Genomic DNA, 22,536 nt, shown 5'->3' with positions numbered 1-22,536 from the left:
AATCAGTAGTGGTCATAATTGTGCAACTCTAAGACATTAAAAACAAAACTATTGAATGCTATTCTTCTTCTTCTTGTTTTTTTTTTTTTTTTTTTTTTTTTTTTTTTTCGAGACAGGGTTTCTCTGTGTAGCTTTGGAGCCTATCCTGGCACTCACTCTAGAGACCAGGCTGGCCTCAAACTCACAGAGATCCTCCTGCCTCTGCCTCCCAAGTGCTGGGATTAAAGGCGTTCACCACCAACGCCCAGCCTGAATGCTATTCTTTAAATAGGTGAATTTCATGGTATATAAATTATAACTCAGTACTGTTACTGAAAAGTCAGACTAGGGATGAGTGTTTGCCTGGCATGAGAAAAGCCAGAGGTTCAATCCCCCGGACAACCAAAAAAACCAAACCAAAACATAAAACTTCCCATGACTTTTAATTTGCTATTTCCTAAGGGACACATGTGAATACCATGTATAGAAGCTGTTGTTCAGGAGCCAGTCAGGGGCTGGGAACTCCACCTAACTAACTGTCCAGCATCCACATCTCAGCCTCACTGTTCTCTCCTTCCTGGAATTTACCAGGAAAAGTCTCTGCACCGCCCCCACCTCCTGCTGTGCAGAGGGTCAAGCCTAGGACCTCATGCATGCCAGGCAGAGCCCCTGCTGCTGAGTTCTATCTCTAGCCCTTAGCCAGGAGAGTCTTAATGAAAGATGGAAAGTTGAATTTTCCTGAAGACTGACAATAATCAATGAAAGTAAGTTCTTTGATGAGCGCTGAAGAGGAGTTCATGGTGTAAGAATCTTGATGAGAAAGTTGGACAGAGCCAGCGGCCTACATAGACATTTACATTTAAGAATTCATAAACATGGCATTATTTTGATCAAAATTTTTTACTAGCCTAGAACATTAAAAAACATGAGGGAATGGATACCATATATAAAAAGTAAACATATGAAACCAAATTCAATGAGAACGTCTAAGACAGTGTCTTGAGGCCTCTGTGACCTCAATCTACATAGTCAGGACAAGGGCAGACTTACCCAGCTGGTCAGCTTGGCTCATCACTCACGACCATCCTTCTCTATATAGTTACAATAAGCTTAAATATCACCCCCGACTTCCTGTCTAGGGATCGCAAACAACATGACACAGCTGGATTCACAGTTCAAGACAGACAGAGTGACCAGTCAGGGAATCCTCATTCAACCTCATGTTTTACTTTCATACTTGTCATTCTGAATGCTGATCCCGCCCTGTCCCTAACACCAACGTTTTACATACCTTCTGGAATTTGATTTGAAAGAAAAGAATGACTTGGAATCACTGGTCTGCGGTAGGCAGGTTTAGCAGTCCTGGTCTCAGAAGGTTCCAGGGGGCAGTTCACAGGGGGATCACTGTACTTGTGATGAGTGCTTGTCAGTAACTTGGCAATCTCAGATTCTTCCTCTAAGAGGGTCATCAAGGAATACACAGCAGGCTCTGAGGTCTTTGCAAACTCCAAGGCCTTGCCATAAAGGAACTCAGAAATATGTAAACGACACGCCAGAGGTAGGTTCTCGTTGGTGGAGTAGAATGCCACAAGGGGGGCTTGGTAGGGGTACTTGTGTTCTTTAGAAAAGCGAATCTCCAGCTCATAGAGAAAAGCTGTCTCATCATCAGCGTTAAGATGAGACTCATCTACTATTCTCTCTGCTCTCCCAATAATTCGATTTGGGGGCACTTCATGCTTGAATTTGCATTTTGATCCAAATTTACAGTTCCCTTTGAGGTAAAACCTACAGGTTTCAGGTGAAGTGTCGCGAACACTGTTGGTACTTCCCTTCCGCTTGGACTCACAGAATTCATTTGTCAAATACTCTAGTTCCAGTCCAATGGTCCAGACTCTGTTTTGAATTCTCTCTATAAATTTTTCTCCACATATGGACCTGAGGGCAAGTGCCTCTTCCTGTCTCTGCTCCACACACTCATGCAAGCTTACATGAGCAGCTGCCTCAGAGAGTCTCATTTGCTCTCCAAATGTCTCAGAAAAACACTGGTCCAGCAGATGCTCCAGAGCTGCACCCAGATCGCCATCACAGATCCTCAGGGCCAAGTGACAGTGTTCAGTGTTGAAACCATACCTGGAGAGGGCAAAATGTGACAAAAATGCCATGTAAAAAGTCTTATACAGCACTAAAGTGGGATTCACTTAAATACATAACCATGAAGTTATCACTGTGGACAGCTACAGTCTGTGCTTTGAAAGAGCATCTATGATAACACTAAAGTGGAATTCACTTAAATACATACATATGAAGTTATCTCTGTGGACAGCTATGGTCTGGACTTTGAAACAGCATTTCCGATAACACTATTCCCTCAATCTTAAAACACAAGTTAGGCATATTGGGCTCTGCTGGTACTGCCATGACAGGGTATCACAAGGAAGTTACTTGGGTTTATAACTTGATGCAGTTGGCTTGATTCCTCCTGGCTTCCATAAGTGATAAAAGTGGTCACCTGGAAAGTTTTTGCACTGCAAACGGTGAGACCGCAAGTTCTGGGACAGGAGGCTCCACTTCTTCTGGGCCGATATATTCCCAAGGAATGGGGTCAGGAAGAAAGGCAGGCCCTTGTCCAGCTGGCCAGCACTGCTCACCATCACACTCCAGTTCTTCATCCTCCTCCTCCCCAGAGATCTCTCTTTTAGAGAACAGGTATTTTCATAAATTAGATGTTAATGTCTCTTTAAGTCAGAGAAAAGTTCTGCAAGGGTCTAAGAATTTAATTCAAGGAGCCAAGGACATGGGACCCTGATTGCTCTTCAGCTGCTAACTTAATCTTATAGCAAACATTAATTTCTATTTTGGGAAATAGTATTTCTTAGGTATATACATACCATCAGGTCCTATGCAAAGTCATTTATAGGAACAAATTCTTTTTAGCTTCTCAATAACCCTGCTATATCTTACTTTTTCAAATGATAATTAAACCTCAGAGAGCATTAGTAACTAAGGTTACAGAGAATGGGACAACATTACCCTAGACAGTCTAACCCAAGGCCTTTACTCTTACCCACGGAAGCCATCTCTTGACACTACCCCTATCTTTTTTCTTTAATGTATAACCCTTTTCTGAGTCTGAGACAATCCAAAGTCTTGTAGAGGACTTAGTCCTCACTACTCTATCAAAGGATTTATTTATCTATTTATTGAATTGCTGAGGAGAAAGCCTAGGCAAATGACTCATTATTTCAGCAAACAGGAAGATGAACAAACCTCAACTGATGATGTAACACAGATGGGTTAAGATGCAATGCTTTTGCTTGGGCAGATAGGCACAATATTAAAGTTTGATCTAGGGGCTGGAGAGATGGCTCAGTGGTTAAGAGCACTGGTTGTGCTTTCAGAGGACGTGGGTTCAATTCCCAGCACCCACATGGTGGGTCACAACTGTCTGTAACTCCAGTTCAATGAATTTGACACCTTCTTCTGGCCTCTCTGGTACCAGGCATGCAAGTGGTGGATAGTCATACAGCAGGAAAACCAACCATATACATAAGGAAAAAAGAACAACAAAAACTTATCTTGCTGGGGGGTTGATTGGGTGGGTGGGAAACCTGAGGCAGGGGGACTGCAGTGAGTCTGAGGCCAGCCTGGGCTTCATTAGCAAGAACTGGCCTCAATATTTTTTCTTAGAACAAGTCTTCTACTTGTTCATACAAACTTTAAGCTGGAATGTTTTCAATAAAACCCCGACAACCCATAGTAGCAAAGCCCTGGTGAAAAAGGAAAATGAGGTAATCTGTGTTACTGCTCAGGGCGGTGTGAGATATACCTAAAACTGTGGCTGGGTATTGCTCTTATACTTCTCTTGCCTCACTTTCAGCTAAAGTACAGTTTCAAGTGTATAGATGCTATAGGCACTATACCAGCAGTTCTCAACCCCACAGGTGATGCATATCAGACATCCTGCATATCAGATGTTTACTTTAGGATTCATAATAGTAGCAAAATTACAGTTATGAAGTAGCATCAAAGTAATTTTATGGTTGGGGGGGTCACCACAGCATGAGGAACTGAATGAAATAGGTTTGCAGCATTAGGAAAGTTGAGAACTGCTCTACACTGATACAATAACTAAAGCTGACCAGGGGTTTGCACTGTCACTGTGTTCTCTATATAAAATGTACTCAAATAAGATACTTTACTCGGATCCTGCGTCCGCACCCTGTTCCTGCAGGTCTCTCAGAAGGGCTTTCACTTTCTCCTGATTCTCTGACGTCATGTGCAGTGTCTGAAGAGGCACTTTGGCTCTGGGCTTCCACTTAGGCCGTGTCTCTCCTTTGCTTTTGTTACTGTAATTGGGCCGGAATTAAAATCACATGCTCATGAGCAAAGCTTTGATACTCTCATCAGGGCTCCCACATATTCACAACACATAGACAGCAGATGAATGCATCAAATGTGGAGAGAATGAACTTTCTACAGTATCTACTGGATCTCCCCAGCCACCAGTTAGCATTTTCCCAAACTCTTTTAATTTGAAAAGTTCCCAGCCTATTCTCTGACAGTGACAGTTTTGAAGAGCGGAGTCCACTATCTTACAGAAAATCCACAATCTGAATTTGTCTCATCATTTCTTCAAAGTTTGTGTGGGAGGAGGTCACATGCTCCTATCAGACAAACCACTTATCTACACATCCCTATACTTTACCATCCTTCCTAGTTTTTTTTTCTTTTCTTTCTTTTTCTTTTTTTAGACAGGTCCCGTGGTATAGGCTGGGGTCAACTAGCTATGCAGTTATGGATCACCTGAGCTGATCCACAGGCTTGCCTCCACCACCCGAGTGCTAGGATAGCTGGTGTGGTCCACCATGTTCTATCTCTAGTCTTCATCATAAAGTCCATCTCTCTATCTGGACACTCTGATTCACTTTAGCAGTTATCCTCATTTAACCCCCATTTATCTATCAGTGTCAGAAGAGGAATCTATTGAAGAGTGGCAACTGTGGCCAGAGTGACTGAAATGTCATACACCCTGTGTCAAACCTCTGTGGTTTTCTTTTCTTTTCTTTTTTTTTTTTTTGCAGGGTGGGGGGGTGGTTTTGAGACAGGGTTTCTCTGTGGCTTTGGAGGCTGTCCTGGAACTAGCTCTTGTAGACCAGGCTGGTCTCAAACTCACAGAGATCCGCCTACCTCTGCCTCCTGAATGAAGGGATTGTGGTTTTATTATCCAAAGCAAAAGCTAAAATCCCTCTAATAGTCAGTCACCTGTAGTTGAGCTTCTCTGCTCTGACCTTGCCACTTACTCTTGTCACACGGCTTCTCTGCATCTCCCCAGCCTTTTAAATGTAGCCCTGGCTTAGGGACTTCCAAGTTGCTTCATCTCCTCTGCCTTGAATGTTCATAGCTCGCTCTTTCCCTCTCTTCTTGTCCTTGTTCAAATGGTACCTTTTTAGAGGACTTCCACATGATAGGCACTCAATGTTGGTATTTTTTACACATTACCCTGTTGTGGAATATTAGTTTAAGATGTGTTACATTCATCCATACTGTGGGATATTTGTTTAATGATGCAAAGATGGGTTGCATTCTTTTGTGCTTCATTTGATTAACTCTGTGAAGCTGTGTTACTTTGCCTGTCTAAAATACCTGATTGGTCTAATAAAGAGCTGAACAGCCAATAGCTAGGCAGGAGAGAGGGGCAGGCGGGGCTGCCATGCAGAATGAATAAATAGGAAGAGAAATCTAGGCTCGAGAGATTAAAAGAGAAGAGCTTAGAGCAAGAAAAGGAAGGGAGGAGGATGCCAGGGGCCAGTCATCCAGCCACACAGCCTGCCAAAGAGTAAGAAGGAAAGAAAGATGTATAGAATAAAGGTAAAAAGCCCAGAGGCAAAACATTGTTAAAGAGAAATGAGGTAATTTAAGCTAGAAAAGCTGGCTAGAAACAAGCCAAGTTAAGGCTGGGCATTCATAAGTAATAAGTCTCCATGTATTTATTTGGGAGCTGGATGGCAGGCTTACAAGGAGTAAAAACACCAACTACATTACTGCACACATTACTCTCCTTCATTTTTCTTCAACTACAACTTCAGTGACACACTTATGGTCCATCCTGTCTCAAAAATCTTTTCTGGAGATAATGACATGTTTTACTTATTGCTACAGTTCTAGTCTGTAAAACATTGCCCAGGGCATAGAAGGCACTCAAAAATAGCTGTGAATACCTGAACATTTAAAACTCTAAGACCAATCGTGTATATACTTTGAAAGAAAAAGATCTGCATCTAACTTAGACATTAGGTCTTAAGGTATGACTCTGAAAATGATGGGTGTGGTGGCTCATGACTAATCCCAGTAGAAGCTGAGGGACTAAAGAACTGCTGTGAGTTCTAGGCTAGCCTGGGCTACAGTGAGACCTTGTCTACCACCGCCCCCCCCCCAAGACATTACAATTACTTCTTCATATGACATTCTTTGAGAGATATATTGTTCTTAATATGTCTATAATGTCTCAAATCACCTTTATTTTATTTTGAGACAGGGTTTCATTGTCTAGTCCTGGCTGTCCTGGAGCTCACTCTGTAGGCAAGGCTGGCCTCAAACTCATATCCACTTGCCTCTGCCTCTTTTTTTTTTTTTTTCTGGTTTTTCGAGACAGGGTTTCTCTGTGTAGCTTTGGAGCCTATCCTGGCACTCGCTCTGGAGACCAGGCTGACCTTGAACTCACAGAGATCCGCCTGCCTCTGCCTCCCGAGTGCTGGGACTAAAGGTGTGCATCACTACTTCCCAGCTTCGTTTTTTTGTTTGTTTGTTTGTTTGTTTGACACCTGACAATTGGGCTATTTTGGTGCTCATTAAGAACATATGTTTAAATCCCACCATCACAGACTCATTACAGCAATTCATTTGGTAGCTAGTTTAAGCAACTTAGCTTTTCTTTGTTTCTCTTTTTCTTCTTTTCTGAATGCATACAGTTGAATTCACTGAGGCTAGAAGTATGTGTGATCTATGACATCATCAAACCTTGTATCCACTTATGTCCTTACTCATGTTCAGATGAGCAGTCCCTGTGAATATGTTTGTGTGATAGTTCTAATGAAGTCTGCCCTCCTCAAAGAATCAGTGCAGTTTAGGGGGCAATGGGAATTTTATATTTATACTGTATAACATTTACGAGGGACATTTACTATATTTTTGGTTTTCTCTGTGTAGCCCTGGCTGTCCTGGAACTCACTCTGTAGACCACAATGGCCTTGAACTCACAGAGATCTGCCTGACTCTGCATTAGCACTGCCCAGTTACATTTACTTTTAAACACTCATTAGAATTACTAGAATTCTGTCTATTCATTAATGAAAAGCTGAATACCAGAGAAGGTTGCCTGTGTCATCTGTTACTGGCCACACATGAAATGTCATCAGATAATGACTAACCTAGCTGGACAGCATGGAACCCACTAACTAGAAAGACACAATCAGATTGAATTTTGGGCTGTTTGATTTTAAACACCAACCTATGGAGTCTACAGAATACTTGAGATTTCAAACTTTGTTGTACTTTTATCTCTTCCAGTATTTATACTCTCCTATAAACATTTAACACAATAGTAACATTACATTCAGTTCAGTGTTACAACATAATCAAGGTCAGAATTCAACCTACTTAAAAAAATAGTTGTGATTTACCACTGTGCTTTAAAAAAGTTATAAAGAGAGGGACTACCAGAAATTTAGAACAGAGCAATTAACTAGACCAGAATTACTCATTCCCACCCCCTTCTTGGCCATTTGTTGTACTAAATATTAGGGATTGAAACTGTTTCTATATCTGAACATTATAAAAGTATAACAAAGGTATGGAAAAATGGCCCACTGGGTAAAGGTGCCCACAACCAAGCCTGATGAGCAGAGTTTGATCCCTGGGACCACATGGTAGAAGGAGAGATCCAACTCCCACAAGTTGTCCTTTGACCTCTACATGTACATAACAGCACTCAGACACAGACACAGACACAGACACAGACACACACACACACACACACACACACACACACACACACACACACACACAAATAAGATGTAGGGAATTCATAATGACCTGGGTGGGCGCTTTGATTCAGTGAAGACACAAAAATCATCACCATCATCCCAAATTCTACTGGAGGCCTTTCTACTGCCACCGCCGCCACCGCCACCACCGCTGCCATAGCCGCCCCTGTGAGATTTATTTGTGTGACCCCTGTCTCCTCTTCCTCCTCTAGAAGATCCCTTTCCATCCCCTTTGCCTGGCTTGCCTTTTCTTCTTACGGAAGAACTCATTGTCACCTGAAAGACAAAAAATTAATATAGAAACCATAAACCACATAAATATAGTAGTCCTTTTTTGATCAAAGTAATGGATGAAGCCTGCTTTAAAGAAATAAAGAAAAATACACATTTTAAATGGGAGAGGTTAGGGACAGAATAGCTAAATTGCTTCACATAAAATTTATTTTTTAAAAATACATGTACTAAAAAAGAGACAAACAAACAAAAAACAACCATGTACCTTAGGACTAATATTTAGTAAATTCCTCTAACACAGACTTCTTTTTTTTTAAAAACATTTATTTACTTACTTATTTTATTTTATTTATTTATTATGTATATAACATTCTGCTTCCATGTATATTTGTACACCAGAAGAGGGCACCAGGTCTCATAATGGATGGTTGTGAGCCACCATGTGGTTGCTGGGAATTGAACTCAGGACCTCTGGAAGAGCAGTCAGTGCTCTTAACCTCTGAGCCATCTCTCCAGCCCCCTGACACAGATTTCTTAACAAAGAATGTACATCAGACATGTACATTCATGGAAAAAGTTATACACACACACACACACACACACACACACACACACACACACACACACACACACACCCTATTTACCTTTAATCCCAGTATTTGGAAATTTGGAAGGCAGAGGCAAGTGGATCTCTGAGTTTGAGGCTAGCCTGGTCTACATAGTGAGTTCCAGGGCATCCAGAGCTACACAGAGAAACCCTGTCTCAAAACAAAATAAAAATATGTATACAATAAACTCTAGAGAAATCATCAAAACTATATTAGAAATACTTAGTGACTGACTGAAAAAGAAAGCAGGACAGACATACTAGAAACAAAGGGACAGACACAACACATAGTTAACAACCACTAAAATGTTATGATAGACATAACTCCCACTATCTTAATTATATCAATAAATGTGAATGGTATAAATAATCCAGGCAAAAGATTGTCAGGCTCATTAAATAATCCACTGTCAGACTCATTAAATAATCCAGTCAAAAGACTGTCAGGGGGCTGGAGAGATGGCTCAGAGGTTAAGAGCACTGTCTGCTCTTCCAGAGGTCCTGAGTTCAATTCCCAGCAACCATCTGTAATGGAATCTGGTGCCCTCTTCCTGCCTGCAGGCAGAACACTGTATACATAATAAATAATTAAAAAAAGACTGTCAGGTGCATTCTTTTTTTTTTTTTTAGGAAGGAACTATAAATTCAAAGATACAAACAAAAGGATGGAAAGATGATTTAAATATCTGGTAATTTATATTTCAGATATATTATGTGCCAATATGGAATTACAGGGAAGGTAAAATAGCTATGTGAATATCAGACAGAGAATAGACTTTAAAACAAGAAAAAATGTTACTTGAGATAAAAAAGGATACATCATAATGATAAAGAGTCAACTCAGAAGGAACATATAACAATTATAAGCATATATATAACAATAAAGCATGCAAATTCACAAAGCAACAACTATAAGAAATAGAGAAACAGACATTTAGTAACAGTAGCACCCACTTCCCATAATGGCAGAACAAGTTGAGGGGAAACAAAGAAAGAAGTCTCTCTCTCTTGAGACAGGGTTTCTCTTTGTAGTGCTGGTCATACCGGTTCTCATTCTGCAGATGAGACTGGCCTCAAACTCAAATTCAGAGATCCACCTGCCTCTGCCCCCTCAGAGGTGGGATTAAAGGCATGTGTCACCATGCCCAGCTACCTCAATACATTCTTTGTTTGTTTGTTTTTTGAGACAAGGTTTCTTTGTGTAGCCTTGGCTGTCCTGGAACTAATTCTGTAGACCAGGCTGGCCTCGAACTTACAGAGATCTGCCTGCCCCTGCCTCTCAAGTGCTGGAATTAAAGGCCGCCACCACTTGGCACGATAAAAATTTTTGAGGGGACAAATAATATCCACACTATAGCAACAAGGAAATGGTTGCTCCCCAGAGGTGGAAGGTGTCCCTTTGCAGAAGAAAGCATGTACTTCAGATATAGGGCCCAGAGGAGCTGAGTCGGATCTGTCCTAAAAGCCTCCTACAAGGACTAGTTTTCATGAATCAGAAAGTGTCATGCAAGATTCCAAGGGTGAGAATAAAATAGTCTTATCCAGCTTCAACATCTGTGAAACACAACTAGCAAGGAACAATAACCCTAAGGGAGCAATAGTGGCATGTATACCTTGGTGGTAACCAACAGCTCTCTAACTGGAATTAAAGCCTGATCAACAAAGGGGAAATTGTGCCTGAGACTAGAAACCTAGGCAACTACTGAGGGCCAGTGAAGTCAAGCATCTTAGAGGAGAACCTACAACTGTCACTTAACTAATTCTAAATATTTATACCCACAGGCAAGTGTAGTTCTTGACAGAGGGCCGTGGTTGTAAACACAGAATTCCTATGAGGGTACAGCTGGCCTTGCTTAAACCATTATCGATGAGCCACAGAGAGGAAATGTTTTGCTGAGACTGCCAAGATAGGTTGTGGCCATTGAGGGAGGGAGAGGGTACAGTCACATAGCCCCCCTGAAGCTTCACTATCTTCCTCATTCTCAAGCCTCTATTTAAACTCCCAAGTATTCGCTTTCCTCCTCTCAGATACCTCTTTCCTGTGGGAGAGTGTCTGTCCTTTGTTGTTTGAAATGAACAGTTTCACTGGTTGAGGTCAGACTCTGGCCCCTTTCTACCTTCTTTCTCTTTACTCTGAAATCTAACAGTTCTCACCCGGCATCAAAGAAACCTCTTTTAGCAACAGACAAAACCGTTACAGAAGATTGCAACTGACCAAAATGCAGAGAACATGAGATTGTGTGGTGCCCAGTCCCAACTGACACACTGATAACACAATTCCTATACCTTAGGTTCAGGGATCACTGCGGAAGGCAGAAAGATTGTATGTGCAAGAGGAGCAGGTATTTTGTTGTGAGATTGTGTCTCTTAGAAATGCTAGTCAGGCTACACCCATGAAGTTTCATCAATATGGCTGTCTAGACAAAACCTGAACAACAATGGCACCAATGGAAATGCTAACCCAGAAGGGGGAAAGCTCACAGGGCCTCAACCCTAGACAAGAAACTATATGCAACTGGGAAATGTTGAGAGTGGGAGAGATGGTTTTTCTCAGGGAAGAGTCCAAATGGTTATTCAAAACCAAGTGGTCAGCTCTGAGATCCTATACATGCAAGTAACATATATGGACTGAGCAAGTTGTATTTCTTCATTTAGGAATATATATGTATACGCAATACATACATACATACATACATATGTATATAAACATATGTACATATGTAACAATAAAAGAAAAACAAGACATGATTTAAGAGAAAGCAAGGAAGGTACAACGGAGGGGTTGGAAGGAGCAAAAGGATTCAGCAGTAATGAAATTATAACTTCCAAAAAACATAAAAATTATTAGAAAAAAGCCAAGGCTATTACAGAATAGTTGATGGATGCCTCCCCAGATAACCTATTCGTGGATACATGAACAAATGGAGAGAAGGAGCCATGAAATATTTGTGAAAAGAACGTTCTGAGTAGCAGCTATGACAGATGCAAAGGTTTCAAGTCTGGAACATTAATCAGAAGCCCTGGGACTGGATGTCAGGATAAGGCCAGAGTGTGTATGAAGAACAAACAGTTCCTCAATTAGGACACTAGTATAGTTGTTCAGGTTAGAGAAAAAAATGCAATGATTTAAAAAATTGGGCGAGGAGGCATAAATTGTTTACACTGAATCTCCATTGGCTGTCAATGGGGGGGGGGGATGATGCAAAAGTGCCTGTGGCAGGAAGACTGTGGCAGGATAGGATGCTAACTCCTAAGAAATAAGTGCTGTTTCTGGTTTGGGCTAATAGTGCAGAAAGTATACACCTAACTGGGTAATCTGGCCTCGGTGGAATGCTGTGTGTGCCTTTAAGTCAAGCTTTCAACATAGATACTTTTGGCTAACTTACTAGTTTATCTCCCCTACTACAACCTCTCACCTTAGCTGTGGAACCTGATGCCAGGTTGATTTAGGTTATCAACAGTATCAGCTGGAGAGTGAAAGTTAGATAAAGGCAGTGGTTTGGGATTTGAACCCCAAATTGGTTAGTTTTCATATGAATGGCAGCTTCACTGGTGAGTTGTTCATTAGCTAGCTCTGAAAAGACAATTTCTCCAAGGTGGGCAAGACCCCCAAATGCCCAAACACCATAAATACAGAAACAAAACACAGATAATCCCCTCTTTCAATTTAAAATTTAAAACTTGCTGGGCAGTGGTGGCGCACGCCTTTACTCCCAGTAATCCAGAGACAGAGGCAGGTGGATCTTTGAGTTTCAGGTCTGTGTGTCCATAGAATGAGTTCTAGGACAACCAGGACTACAAAGAGAAACATAGTCCGGGGGAGAGAGGGAGGGATTAAAATTCAATTATGTTAATTCCCCTCTAACTCTAGATTCCCCTCCAGGTAAGAACATCTTAAATCCAAACAAGTTCTCAAAAGACAGCAGTAGAGTAACATACACTCACAACAAACAAATAAAATAAAGGCATTAAACGCAAACAGGTGACTAAGAATGACACAAATTGAATTCTGTATTAATGTACATCAATAATTGCGTATCATTTTTCTTTTTTAATTTAGGAAGAAAGGAAAACACACACACATCAAACACCTCATCACCCAAGCCACCCATACACTAAGAAACGGCCAGAAAAGGCCAAAAGAACCCGGACTGATTTAAAACAGCTCGTTTTAAATATAACACACAAAAGGTTACATTTCCAACTTGAGCTGCGATTTTCACACAAAAATCGGAACCAAGGTCTATTGGGTTAAAGTGGCATCCAATACCACATTACCAGACGTTTTCTATAGAATACAAATTAGGTTGTATAATCCACAGGGGGAAATTCCACAATCTATCTAGTCTAGGAAGATTTCATCTTTACCACTGGACCTAAGTTTGGCTCTAAAAGGATCCTTTGTTTCACACCCAAGTTTGGCTCCCACGTACAGCATCACCGAGCTGGAGTGATGAAAACTGAACGCACTCCACTTGCCTCCCAGGCCAACCCCTGATTCCAGACACCTAGTCATGCAAGGGTCCTGTCTGCAACACACATCTTCTCTATCCCTTTCCGCAGACAGTCCCTCGAGGCGCCACGGAGCAGCAGACAGGAAATGGGGCTGGAGCCCCTCCAATCCAACCCTGCTAGGAGCCTCGGGCGGGGTCTCGGGGCCCCGCCTGTCCCGGTTCCCTGGCCCGGGGCTGACAGGCGGGGCACATCGAGGCAGGATGGTCCTTGCGTGTGGTCACTGGAGAAGGGGAGGCGGCGGGCGAGCCTGGCAACCCCGACTCCGCACTCGCCACGTCAGGCCGTACCTGGCTTGTAGCGTCGCTGGCCGCGGCACTCAGGAGGCGGAACCCAGGGCCGGGGTCCGAGCTGGGCTCGGCCTCTCTCTCGGACCTCACCGGCAGCAGCCACCCCGCCCGAGCCTCTCCTGATTGGCTCCTTGCGAGTTTGCTTCCGGGTGAGAGGTCGCCCGGTCGCCCCAGCAACCGAGCCCCGCTCTGTCCTAGCGCCCATCTGCCTCCGAGGCTGCAGAGCTGGCGAGCCAGGGCGAATCGCAGAGTCGTGACAGTCTGACCTACCCGTCCCCGTCAAGTGAGTGCGTCTCCTCCAAGGCCGCTGGGGTGGGTCCGGAGCCAGCCGCCGCGGCCACACCGGGGCGGAGGGGCTCCGACCTCCCGGCATCTGGGCCTCCGGGGCTGGCTGTCCGGACTTGTTTCCTTGACGGACGCCAGACCATAGCAATCCCAGAGGTTCCTTGCTAGCTCACCTAATCCGGGATATGGAAATGTCACCCCTTTATTTAGAGAAGATTTTAGTAGTTTTTTGTGATCAGACGCACATAGATAGATAAAGCCGTACATATGTAATACACCGCAGTTACCCCTGTACAAATGGAAAAGAAATTAAGTTTAAAGTTTCTAGACTAAGCCAGGTGGTGATGGCAAACGCCTTTAATCCCAGCACCCTGGAGGCAGAGGCAGGCGGATCTCTGTGAGTTCGAGACCAGCCTGATCTACAAGAGCTAGTTCCAGGACAGCCTCCAAAGCCACAGAGAAACCCAATCTCAAAAACAAAAAAAACAAAACACAAAACAACAAACAAAAAGTTTCTAGACTAATATGGTTACTGATTTCTGCCAACGCAACACGGTAAAATGGGTACTCCCCGCTCCCCAAGTTGAAAGCACAGCTGAAGTTTTCAAAAATTCCAATTATACTTGTATATATCTTTACATAAATCTATTTATAAATATATATAAAGGCAAATAGCACTATGTTATGCATCGATAATAACAGCAGCTTTTCCAGGTGTTGAAGTCATCTGAACAAAATTGTAGACGTCCAGCATCACCTTAAAAACAGAAAAAGACAAACAAACAAAAACCACCAAACAACCAGAAAACAGCACAGGTTTGTTACTGCTAGGGTACCAGCACCAAGTTTTTTGTTTGTTTTGTTTTGGTTTGGTTTTTTTTTAGCTTCTCAGTCATCATCTGTAAAGAAAACATTCTGAGTAATATCATTAAAACTATCTTGGACATATGGCCGGGACCTTTAATCCCAGCACAGGGGGGGCAGAGGCAGATGTATCTCTGTGAGTTGGAGACCAGCCTGGTCTACAATAGCAAGTTCCAGGACAGCCTCCAAAGCCACAGAGAAACCCTGTCTCAAAAACAAACAAACAAAAACAAAAAATTATCTTGGACAAAGCTACTATTACCTATCATAAAGCAGGAATAAGATATTTTTACTTTCACAAAAGTATGATACATTGCTGGCCCACATTGTAACACTAGAGAACATAAAAGAAGGCATTTGAGACTTGATTACGCTTTTCCAGCAGAGGGCCTAAAGGATGGTGTGACAAAGATCGGGAAAGCAATGTGCTCTATTAGATGGTCTTTCCTTTCAGTGGCAGCCCAGTACAAAGCCTTCCTTTCTCATAAATATCAGCCAAAAGCCATCATTAAAAGCACACACACACACACACACATACACACACACACACACACAGGAAAATGTCCCCCCAAATAAAATTGCACAAGACTGGACTCATAAAACTGCTCAAGACATAGAAACCTGAAGAGAAGCTGAGGGCTGCTTGCTCAGTTTCTTGTGTGATCAATTGTATTTAGTAGTGTCCTGCTTAAGAGGAGCTTAATGGTTGTGTCTCAAGGGCCATTCATCCCCTAAATAGGCATTTTCTGTTAGTACCCAATATTGAGGGGGGTGGTGGGTGAGAAAAGAAATTTAACTGATCCATGGTCACTGTTTTACTTGAATCGAGTGTGATAGGAGACCAGACACAAAAGCAATGATTTAATAGGATCCTACGTTCTGAGAATAGAAGTGATTAGGAGAGAGAAGAAATAAGAAATACTTTGGGAGAGAGGCCTTATCTGAGCTAAGGCGACAGAATAACACTATGTAGACTCTACAGAGTTAGACACTAGCCTTCATGACTTACATAGTAGGTTCATCCATTTAGTAAAGATGAGGATTGAGATGTAAGCCATTTGCCTTAGGCCAGAGAAAATAATGGAGTCTAGGTAGTCTAATGTCAGAGCATGGACTACTGTATTCTGTTTCCAGCTCCAGAATGAGTGGTAGTTTGTCAGCCAAAGAAGACATGCCTGCTTCAGGGAGAGTCCAGCATGGCTCCCCATGGGCACTGCAAGCAGAACTGGTAATCTGATAAGCATTGTTGAACACTTAGAAAGCAGTCTTGTGCCTCTGTCCCTTTCCCAACTTCATATTTTGAAAATGTCTGTATGTTTCCTGTTGAGAGCTGGACTGATCCAAGGCTTTTCCTGAGGCTCTTTTTTTTTTTTAAAGATTTATTTATTTATTTATTTATTTATTATGTATACAACATTCTGCTTCCATGTATATCTGCACACCAGAGGAGGGCACCAGATCTCATAATGGATGGTTGTGAGCCACCATGTGGTTGCTGGGAATTGAACTCAGGACCTCTGAAAGAGCAGCCAGTGCTCTTAACCTCTGAGCCGTCTCTCTAGCCCCTCCTGAGGCTTTTGATGTATGAACATGGCTCCTCAAAACTGGGGGTTGGGGGCATTCTTGGCAGAGCCAGTAATAGCCTAGGGCCAGGACTCTGGGAGCTTTCCCCTGAGGCTCTGATGTATAAAGACAGAAGACAGTGCCTTCTCTAAAACTGGGAACATGCTTGGCAGAGCGGGTAATGACCTGGGATGGGGTCCTGGGGGAGCTGTGGCTTTGGAGCAAGAACCCAACTCTTTCCATCCTAAGGGGCTGTGGTTATCACAGCCAAGGCCATATTCTGAACAATTCAAAAACAATAGTATCTGGGGCTGCAGAGATGGCTCAGTGGTTAAGAGCACCTGTTGCTCTTGCAGAGGACCTGGTTCAATTCCCAACACCTACACGGTGGCTCACACCATCTGTAAGTCCAGTTCCAGGAGATCTTATACCCTTTTCTGAGTTCTGAGGAACCAGGTGTGCATATGGCACACATACATGCATGCAGGCAAAACACCCATACACGTAAAGTAAATAAATCTTTAAAAAAATGTCTACTGTTTTTGTAGAGGAGCTGGGTTCAAATCTCAGCATCCACACAGTAACTCACAGCCATCTGTAACTCTGGTTCTAGGGGATCTTTTGCTCTCTTCTGACTTCTAAGGGCACCAAGCAGAGATATGATGCACACACATATATTTAGGCAAAACATTCATACACATAAAACAAAAACACATTTTTTCCTTTTTTCCTTTCTTTCTTTCTTTTCTTAAATTAAGACAAGGTCTACTTAGTGAGTTCCATCCAGTTAGGGATTACATTAGTGAGATCCTGTTCCCATCAAAAATGAATTTTATACTAATAAGATTTTAAAAATAAAAATAGATCATCTATGCAAAATTACTTATTTTCTCAGGACCTTACACCAGACAGTGGAAATGCCAGTCAGGAGGTGCTTGCACCTGTGTGAAGAGAAGTTACCTATATAGTGCTGAAAGCACATTTATTATAGGTTTTGTGACATTAAAATCTTTAAACTCACCCTTACTTTCTTTAATCTCTTAAAGCATCTTCAGAAGTATATAAGATAAAGTTTATATTTCCAAATGGCGACAAGTATGGTAAGCATGCATTTCAATTACCTTTCCTTCAGGAAATTCAATAATTTAGAATTTTAAAAGCAAGACTAACTCATTTTATAAAACTGTTATTGGCATATTATCATTTATCTTCAATGAAATAACAGACATCCTAATAGATGCATCGATATTTAAATCAAAACTGTTACATCTAGACAAGATGCCTTAGAAACCCATGGAATCTGTCTTCCATTCTGGCCCCTAGTTTTAGTCCCATGAAGCTGGAAAACCCAGGACCAAATGAAACCCACACATGGGGTGGGGGCTGGTTGTGAATAGGCTTTGATGTAACTATTACACTAGTTCATGCCCCCCATTTCAAAGCTTCAGCAGGCTCCCTCCCTTCCTCGTTAGATGGTGACTGTACAAGAACACCTGCTGGGAGCTATGAGAGAAACGGGACAGGCATCCACACCACTCCTGATGGGATCATATACACAGGGAGCTGGAAAGATGACAAGGTAATGTTATTGTCGTTAATTCTGCTAGGGGATGAATGGTCCTATGTGTTAAATGATTCTGAGCATTTCATTATTAGTAAAGCTAGTTTAGCAACTCATAGTTGTAATGGCATTATGTAGGAGACTAAGGTGTGAGGGTCTCAGGTTCTTGTTCTGTGTAGCGAGACCTGTGCTTAAATTAGACTCTATAATGAAGATAAATAGTTTTTCTTAGCATCTGTTATTCTATACATGATGTTAAGCTTATGAAGAGAGGCAGCATTATTATTATCTTTCTCAGCTCCCATTCATTGAGTAAGACCAAATACATTAATTTTTTTCCACTTAATCTTGACATCCTCCATAAGGTGGGTTCCATTAATTCTCCTTTTTTATAGAAGGGACATGTCAGACTCAGGTTTCTTGTACAGATGGTAAAGTAGGAATGTGTGTCCAGCTCTACTTGAATACAAATTCACATTTAAAAATTCATTACATCTGTGTATCTATGTGTGAGTTACACAGCATATGTGAGATGGTTCACTTCACCATATGAGTGCCTGGGATCAAACCTGGCTTGTCAAGCTTGAGCAAGCATGCTTACTCACTGAACCATCTAGCTTTTCACTCTAAACTCAGGTCCTCATGTTATGTGGTAGGCATTTTTCCCACTTAGCCATCACTCTACCCCAAATTCACATTATTATTATTATTATTATTATTATTATTATTATTATTATTATTATTTTGTTTTGTGTTTTTCAAGACAGGTTGGTTTTGTGTGTGTGTGCGCGCGTGCGTGCGTGCGTGCGTGCGTGTGTGTGTGTGTGTGTGTGTGTGGTCTTGATTGTCCTTCACTCTGTAGGCCAGGCTGCCTCTGCTTCCCTAGTGCTGTGATTAGAGGTGTGCGCCACCACTGCCATGCCAAATTCACATTCTTGACCGCTCTGTACTGTTTTCTGAAGTGGCGACACTAGTTGTTCTTTAACTCTTCTGATGTACTTAGGTATCTTGAGGATCCTGATTATCATCATCTTGGTCCCCCAAATGTTCAGATAGTCTAGATCCAGAACATTCGAGTTAGTAGGCTTCACAGAAAGAATAACAGTAAATAAGAACATTGGTAAATAAATAAGGGGAAGAATAAGGCTGAAAACACCTACGTTTGTGGCAGCAAGGGGTGATACAAAGATGATAATGGTAATGTTACTGATAGGCCTGTGTGTATAGTGAAGGCTGGTTTCTGAGTTTTCCCTTTCTTACAAACAGATGAATGGCTTTGGAAGACTTGAGCATTTTTCAGGAGCTGTGTATGAAGGACAATTTAAGAACAACATGTTTCATGGACTGGGGACTTACACATTCCCAACTGGGGCAAAGTACACCGGGAATTTCAATGAAAATAGGTAACCTGAGAATTTAAGAACAACTACAATTCTAAAAGAATCTCTTTAGTTGTGCTTGGTAAATAGTGTATTTAATTAATGCTAAATAATCTTTGTGACATATTTGATCTCCACAAAATGCTGAGTTATTTTAGTGTTTGGGGAATGTAAGATGGGAAGCTCTGATCATTATAGCTTTCCAAAATGGAATATTATTTTTTGTAAAGATTATTGGACACCCCACCCTGCCAGACAGAGACGGGGTTTCTCTGTATATCCCTGGCTATCCCAGAACTCACTCTGTAGACCAGGATGGCCTCAAACTGAGATCCACCTAACTCTGCCTCCCAAGTGCTAGCAGTAAAGGCATGTGCCACCATACCTGACTGATTATTATACTTTTTTTTTGTTTGTTTTTTCAAGACAGGATTTCTCTGTGTAGCCCTGGCTGGTCTAGAACTGATCTATAGACCAGGCTGACCTCGAACTCACCGAGATCCTCCTGCCTCTGCCTCCCAAGTGCTGGGATTAAAGGTGTGCGCCACCACCCGGCTTTGATTATTAGATTTTAACATACCCTCTGTGGTCTCTGTTAGTGTAGAGTGAGTGGAAAATGTGTTAATCTTGAGCAAATTTAGCCCAAGAATAATTTTTAACTTAAAGTATCTCAATTTGTATTTGTGAAAAAGCAGGGCTGTGGTTAATTTCATAATGATTTATTTCATTCTGACCTGATGTGCTCGAGCATTTTTATTAAGCTAATTTTAAAGTTTAAGCAAAATTAGGTGATGTTAAAACTAGAAAGGTACCTAAGTACCTTCTGTTATCATCTCTGAGCACATGACTGAAGGGAGAGAAGTGAAACGAGCACAGACAGAGCTTTATAAACTGAATCTCACTGAAAACCATGCCACCGGAAAGTTGAGCTTAGTGGTAATGTGCTTGTGTAGCAAGCATGAAGCTTTAGGTTCAAACCCTAACACCACAGAAAATCGGTCATGGTGCACGTTCCTATAATCCTAGCACCTGAGAGTTGAATGTGGAGGCTCAGAAGTTCAGTGTCAGCTATGACTCTATAGAGAATTTGAGGCCAACCTGGGCTACATGAGACTCTGTATCAAAAAGGAAATAAAGTTCATTTATAAATATCCCTTTCATATACTTAAAAATGAAAATTCTACCTAATTGTTATGAAGTCAGTGTGGACACATTTCTAAGTGGACAGAACGATATTCACCTCTTTTGACTCCAGGTTTATAACAAAGACACACAAACTGCTTCCATTGATATTAATAAAAGGAGAAAAAACCCAATGGTTTGCATATATGAGTATGTCTGGTGGGGCCAAAAGAACACCGCACACCCACAGCACTGGGGACAGAGTTGGCGATGCAGAGACATTTGTTAAATAAATGAATGTTGGGGTTGAGCCAGATAACCAATACAGTTTTCAAGTTTGAGCTGATTGTTTGGTTTTATGAAAAGTTAGTTTATCTGACCTGAAACTGTGAGCACCAAAATGTGCATAGGAACAGTGTTTGTTTGAAATAGTGTGTTTTCCTAGCATATGATCGCAGGGCACCGGTTCTCAATAGATAGTTGGAAGCAGAAAGGTAAAATGCCTTAGACAGGGTGTGTATATAGTATACCAGGCCAACTAGCTTGTGTCTGGATGGTAAATGACCAGTCCTAATTAATGAGCAAGCTCGCTTGTCACTTTTGCAGGGTAGAAGGTGAGGGAGAGTACACTGATATCCAAGGCCTGCAGTGGAGTGGGAGCTTCCACTTCACAGCTGCTCCTGGCCTCAGACTAAAGCTCTACATGTAGACATGCTGTGTTAATGCCAAAGTGTGGCCACTGCAACTCCCCTGCAGGCAAAGCAACTAACCCTTCAACTGAAATGGCCTGCATCCCTCTGTAAGTTCACCAATAAAACTGTCACTCACTTATGCTTTTGTGAATTTGTGTGTGCACGTGTGTGTGTAATTTCTGTGCATATGTGTGAATATATGCTTGTTCATGTGTGTGAGTGTGTGTGTGTGTGTCCATCCGTGTCCGAGGTCAGCCTGTGGGCAATGCCCTGGTTTTCTCCTTACCTGCTGGGTCATCTGCTTCCTCTTGTTTCTTTCCATTTTGTCTTTCTGAGACAGGTACTTACTCTGTGGCTTAGGCTGGACTGGAATTTATATAGCCCAGACTGGCTTCAAACTCACAACCTTTCTGCCTCCGTCTCCTGAGTTCTGGGATTACAGGTGGTGGATACTGCCACATATAGCTTGGTTTTATTTAATTTTTTGTTGTTGTTGTTTTTTTTTGTTGTTGTTTTTTTGAGACAGGGTTTCTCTATGGCTTTGGAGGCTGACCTGGAACTAGCTCTTGTAGACCAGGCTGGTCTCAAACTCACAGAGATCCACCTGCCTCTGCCTCCCAAGTGCTGGGATTAAAGGCATGTGCCACCAATTGGCTTCAGATGAGCTGGTTTTAAGAAAAGATATTTATCTATTTACTTAATGCTTGCTCGAGTGCGCGCGCGCGCGTGCGTGCGTGCGTGCGTGCGTGCGTGCGTGCGTGTGTGTGTGTGTGTGTGTGTGTGTGTGTGTGTGTCCCCATGGAAGCCAGAAGAGGAGTCAGATGCTGTGGAGTTGGAGTTACAGGCTTTTGTGAGCTCTCTGATGTTGGTGCTGTGGTCTGAACTCTGGTCCTCATGACTGAGTGGCAAGTGCTCTTTGCTGATGAGCTGTCTCTCCAGTCCCAGATTAACTTTTTGAAACATGACAATTCCTTAGGTTGCCTTTTCAGTCTGTTGTTTGCTTTGCTCTTCAGTGATTCTGGTTTAGTACATGCTTCTTGTCTACTTTTATATTGGTTGACTGTGACTTTTGGTGTTATACATATGAAATCATCACCACAAACAAGGACATACTATATACCACGTGGGATGTACCCCTAAGTGCTAAGATGTTTCAACATATGGAAGTCAGAAGTGTGATACAATATATGAGTGGAATAAAGGATTAAAAAACCACATGCTCAGGGATGGAGAGATGGCTTAGCCTTCAAAAGTGATTCCTAATCTTGCAGAAGACCCAGTTTTGATTCCCAGCACCCACATTGGGCAAAACTGCTGTAACTCCCGCTCCAGAGGAATCTAATGTTTTCCTCTGGCTTCCATGGAAATCTCTCCAACCATCCCCCCTGTTAGGAGCCGGTGCGTAT

General features: G+C 42.1%; 2 protein-coding genes across 16 annotated transcripts in view; one reads left to right on the top strand and one right to left on the bottom strand.

The window, feature by feature from the left end:
- Dhx57 (DExH-box helicase 57) overlaps positions 1-13,787 on the bottom strand; it is a 59,428-nt gene extending 45,641 nt beyond the window's left edge. For 2 of the 11 annotated variants that reach the window (XM_027426002.2, XM_027426007.2), the window contains exons 1-5: positions 13,665-13,781; positions 8,267-8,297; positions 4,179-4,325; positions 2,489-2,671; positions 1,271-2,109 (exon numbers count right to left, since the gene is read on the bottom strand). In XM_027426002.2, coding sequence (XP_027281803.1) covers positions 1,271-2,109; positions 2,489-2,671; positions 4,179-4,255 — 1,099 coding nt within the window. In that variant the 5' untranslated portion in view covers positions 4,256-4,325; positions 8,267-8,297; positions 13,665-13,781. Of the gene's footprint in view, positions 1-1,270; positions 2,110-2,488; positions 2,672-4,178; positions 4,326-5,279; positions 5,480-8,070; positions 8,298-13,295; positions 13,626-13,664 lie in introns of those variants that run through there. The other 9 variants (XM_027426003.2, XM_027426010.2, XM_027426005.2 and 6 more) reach the window with 9 other exon arrangements.
- A 26-nt stretch (positions 13,788-13,813) lies between these two features.
- On the top strand, positions 13,814-21,269 carry Morn2 (MORN repeat containing 2). Of its 5 annotated transcripts, XM_027426012.2 has the most exons (6): positions 13,820-13,947; positions 14,664-14,765; positions 17,423-17,476; positions 17,849-17,955; positions 19,204-19,340; positions 21,045-21,269. In XM_027426012.2, exons 5-6 carry the CDS (start codon positions 19,204-19,206, stop codon positions 21,145-21,147), a joined length of 240 nt encoding a protein of 79 aa, XP_027281813.1. In that variant the 5' UTR covers positions 13,820-13,947; positions 14,664-14,765; positions 17,423-17,476; positions 17,849-17,955; the 3' UTR covers positions 21,148-21,269. The 5 variants fall into 5 exon arrangements, with proteins under 5 accessions (XP_035303351.1, XP_027281813.1, XP_027281814.1 ...); XM_035447460.1 differs by lacking the exon at positions 14,664-14,765 and having other exon boundaries at positions 13,814-13,947; XM_027426013.2 differs by lacking the exon at positions 17,423-17,476.
- Positions 21,270-22,536: the final 1,267 nt, after the last annotated feature.

This window comes from Cricetulus griseus, chromosome 7 (genome assembly GCF_003668045.3).
Source record: "Cricetulus griseus strain 17A/GY chromosome 7, alternate assembly CriGri-PICRH-1.0, whole genome shotgun sequence".
Lineage (NCBI taxonomy): Eukaryota > Metazoa > Chordata > Mammalia > Rodentia > Cricetidae > Cricetulus > Cricetulus griseus.
The sequence above is the reverse complement of the archived record's forward strand: the minus strand, read 5'-3'. Positions and strand labels throughout refer to the sequence as shown.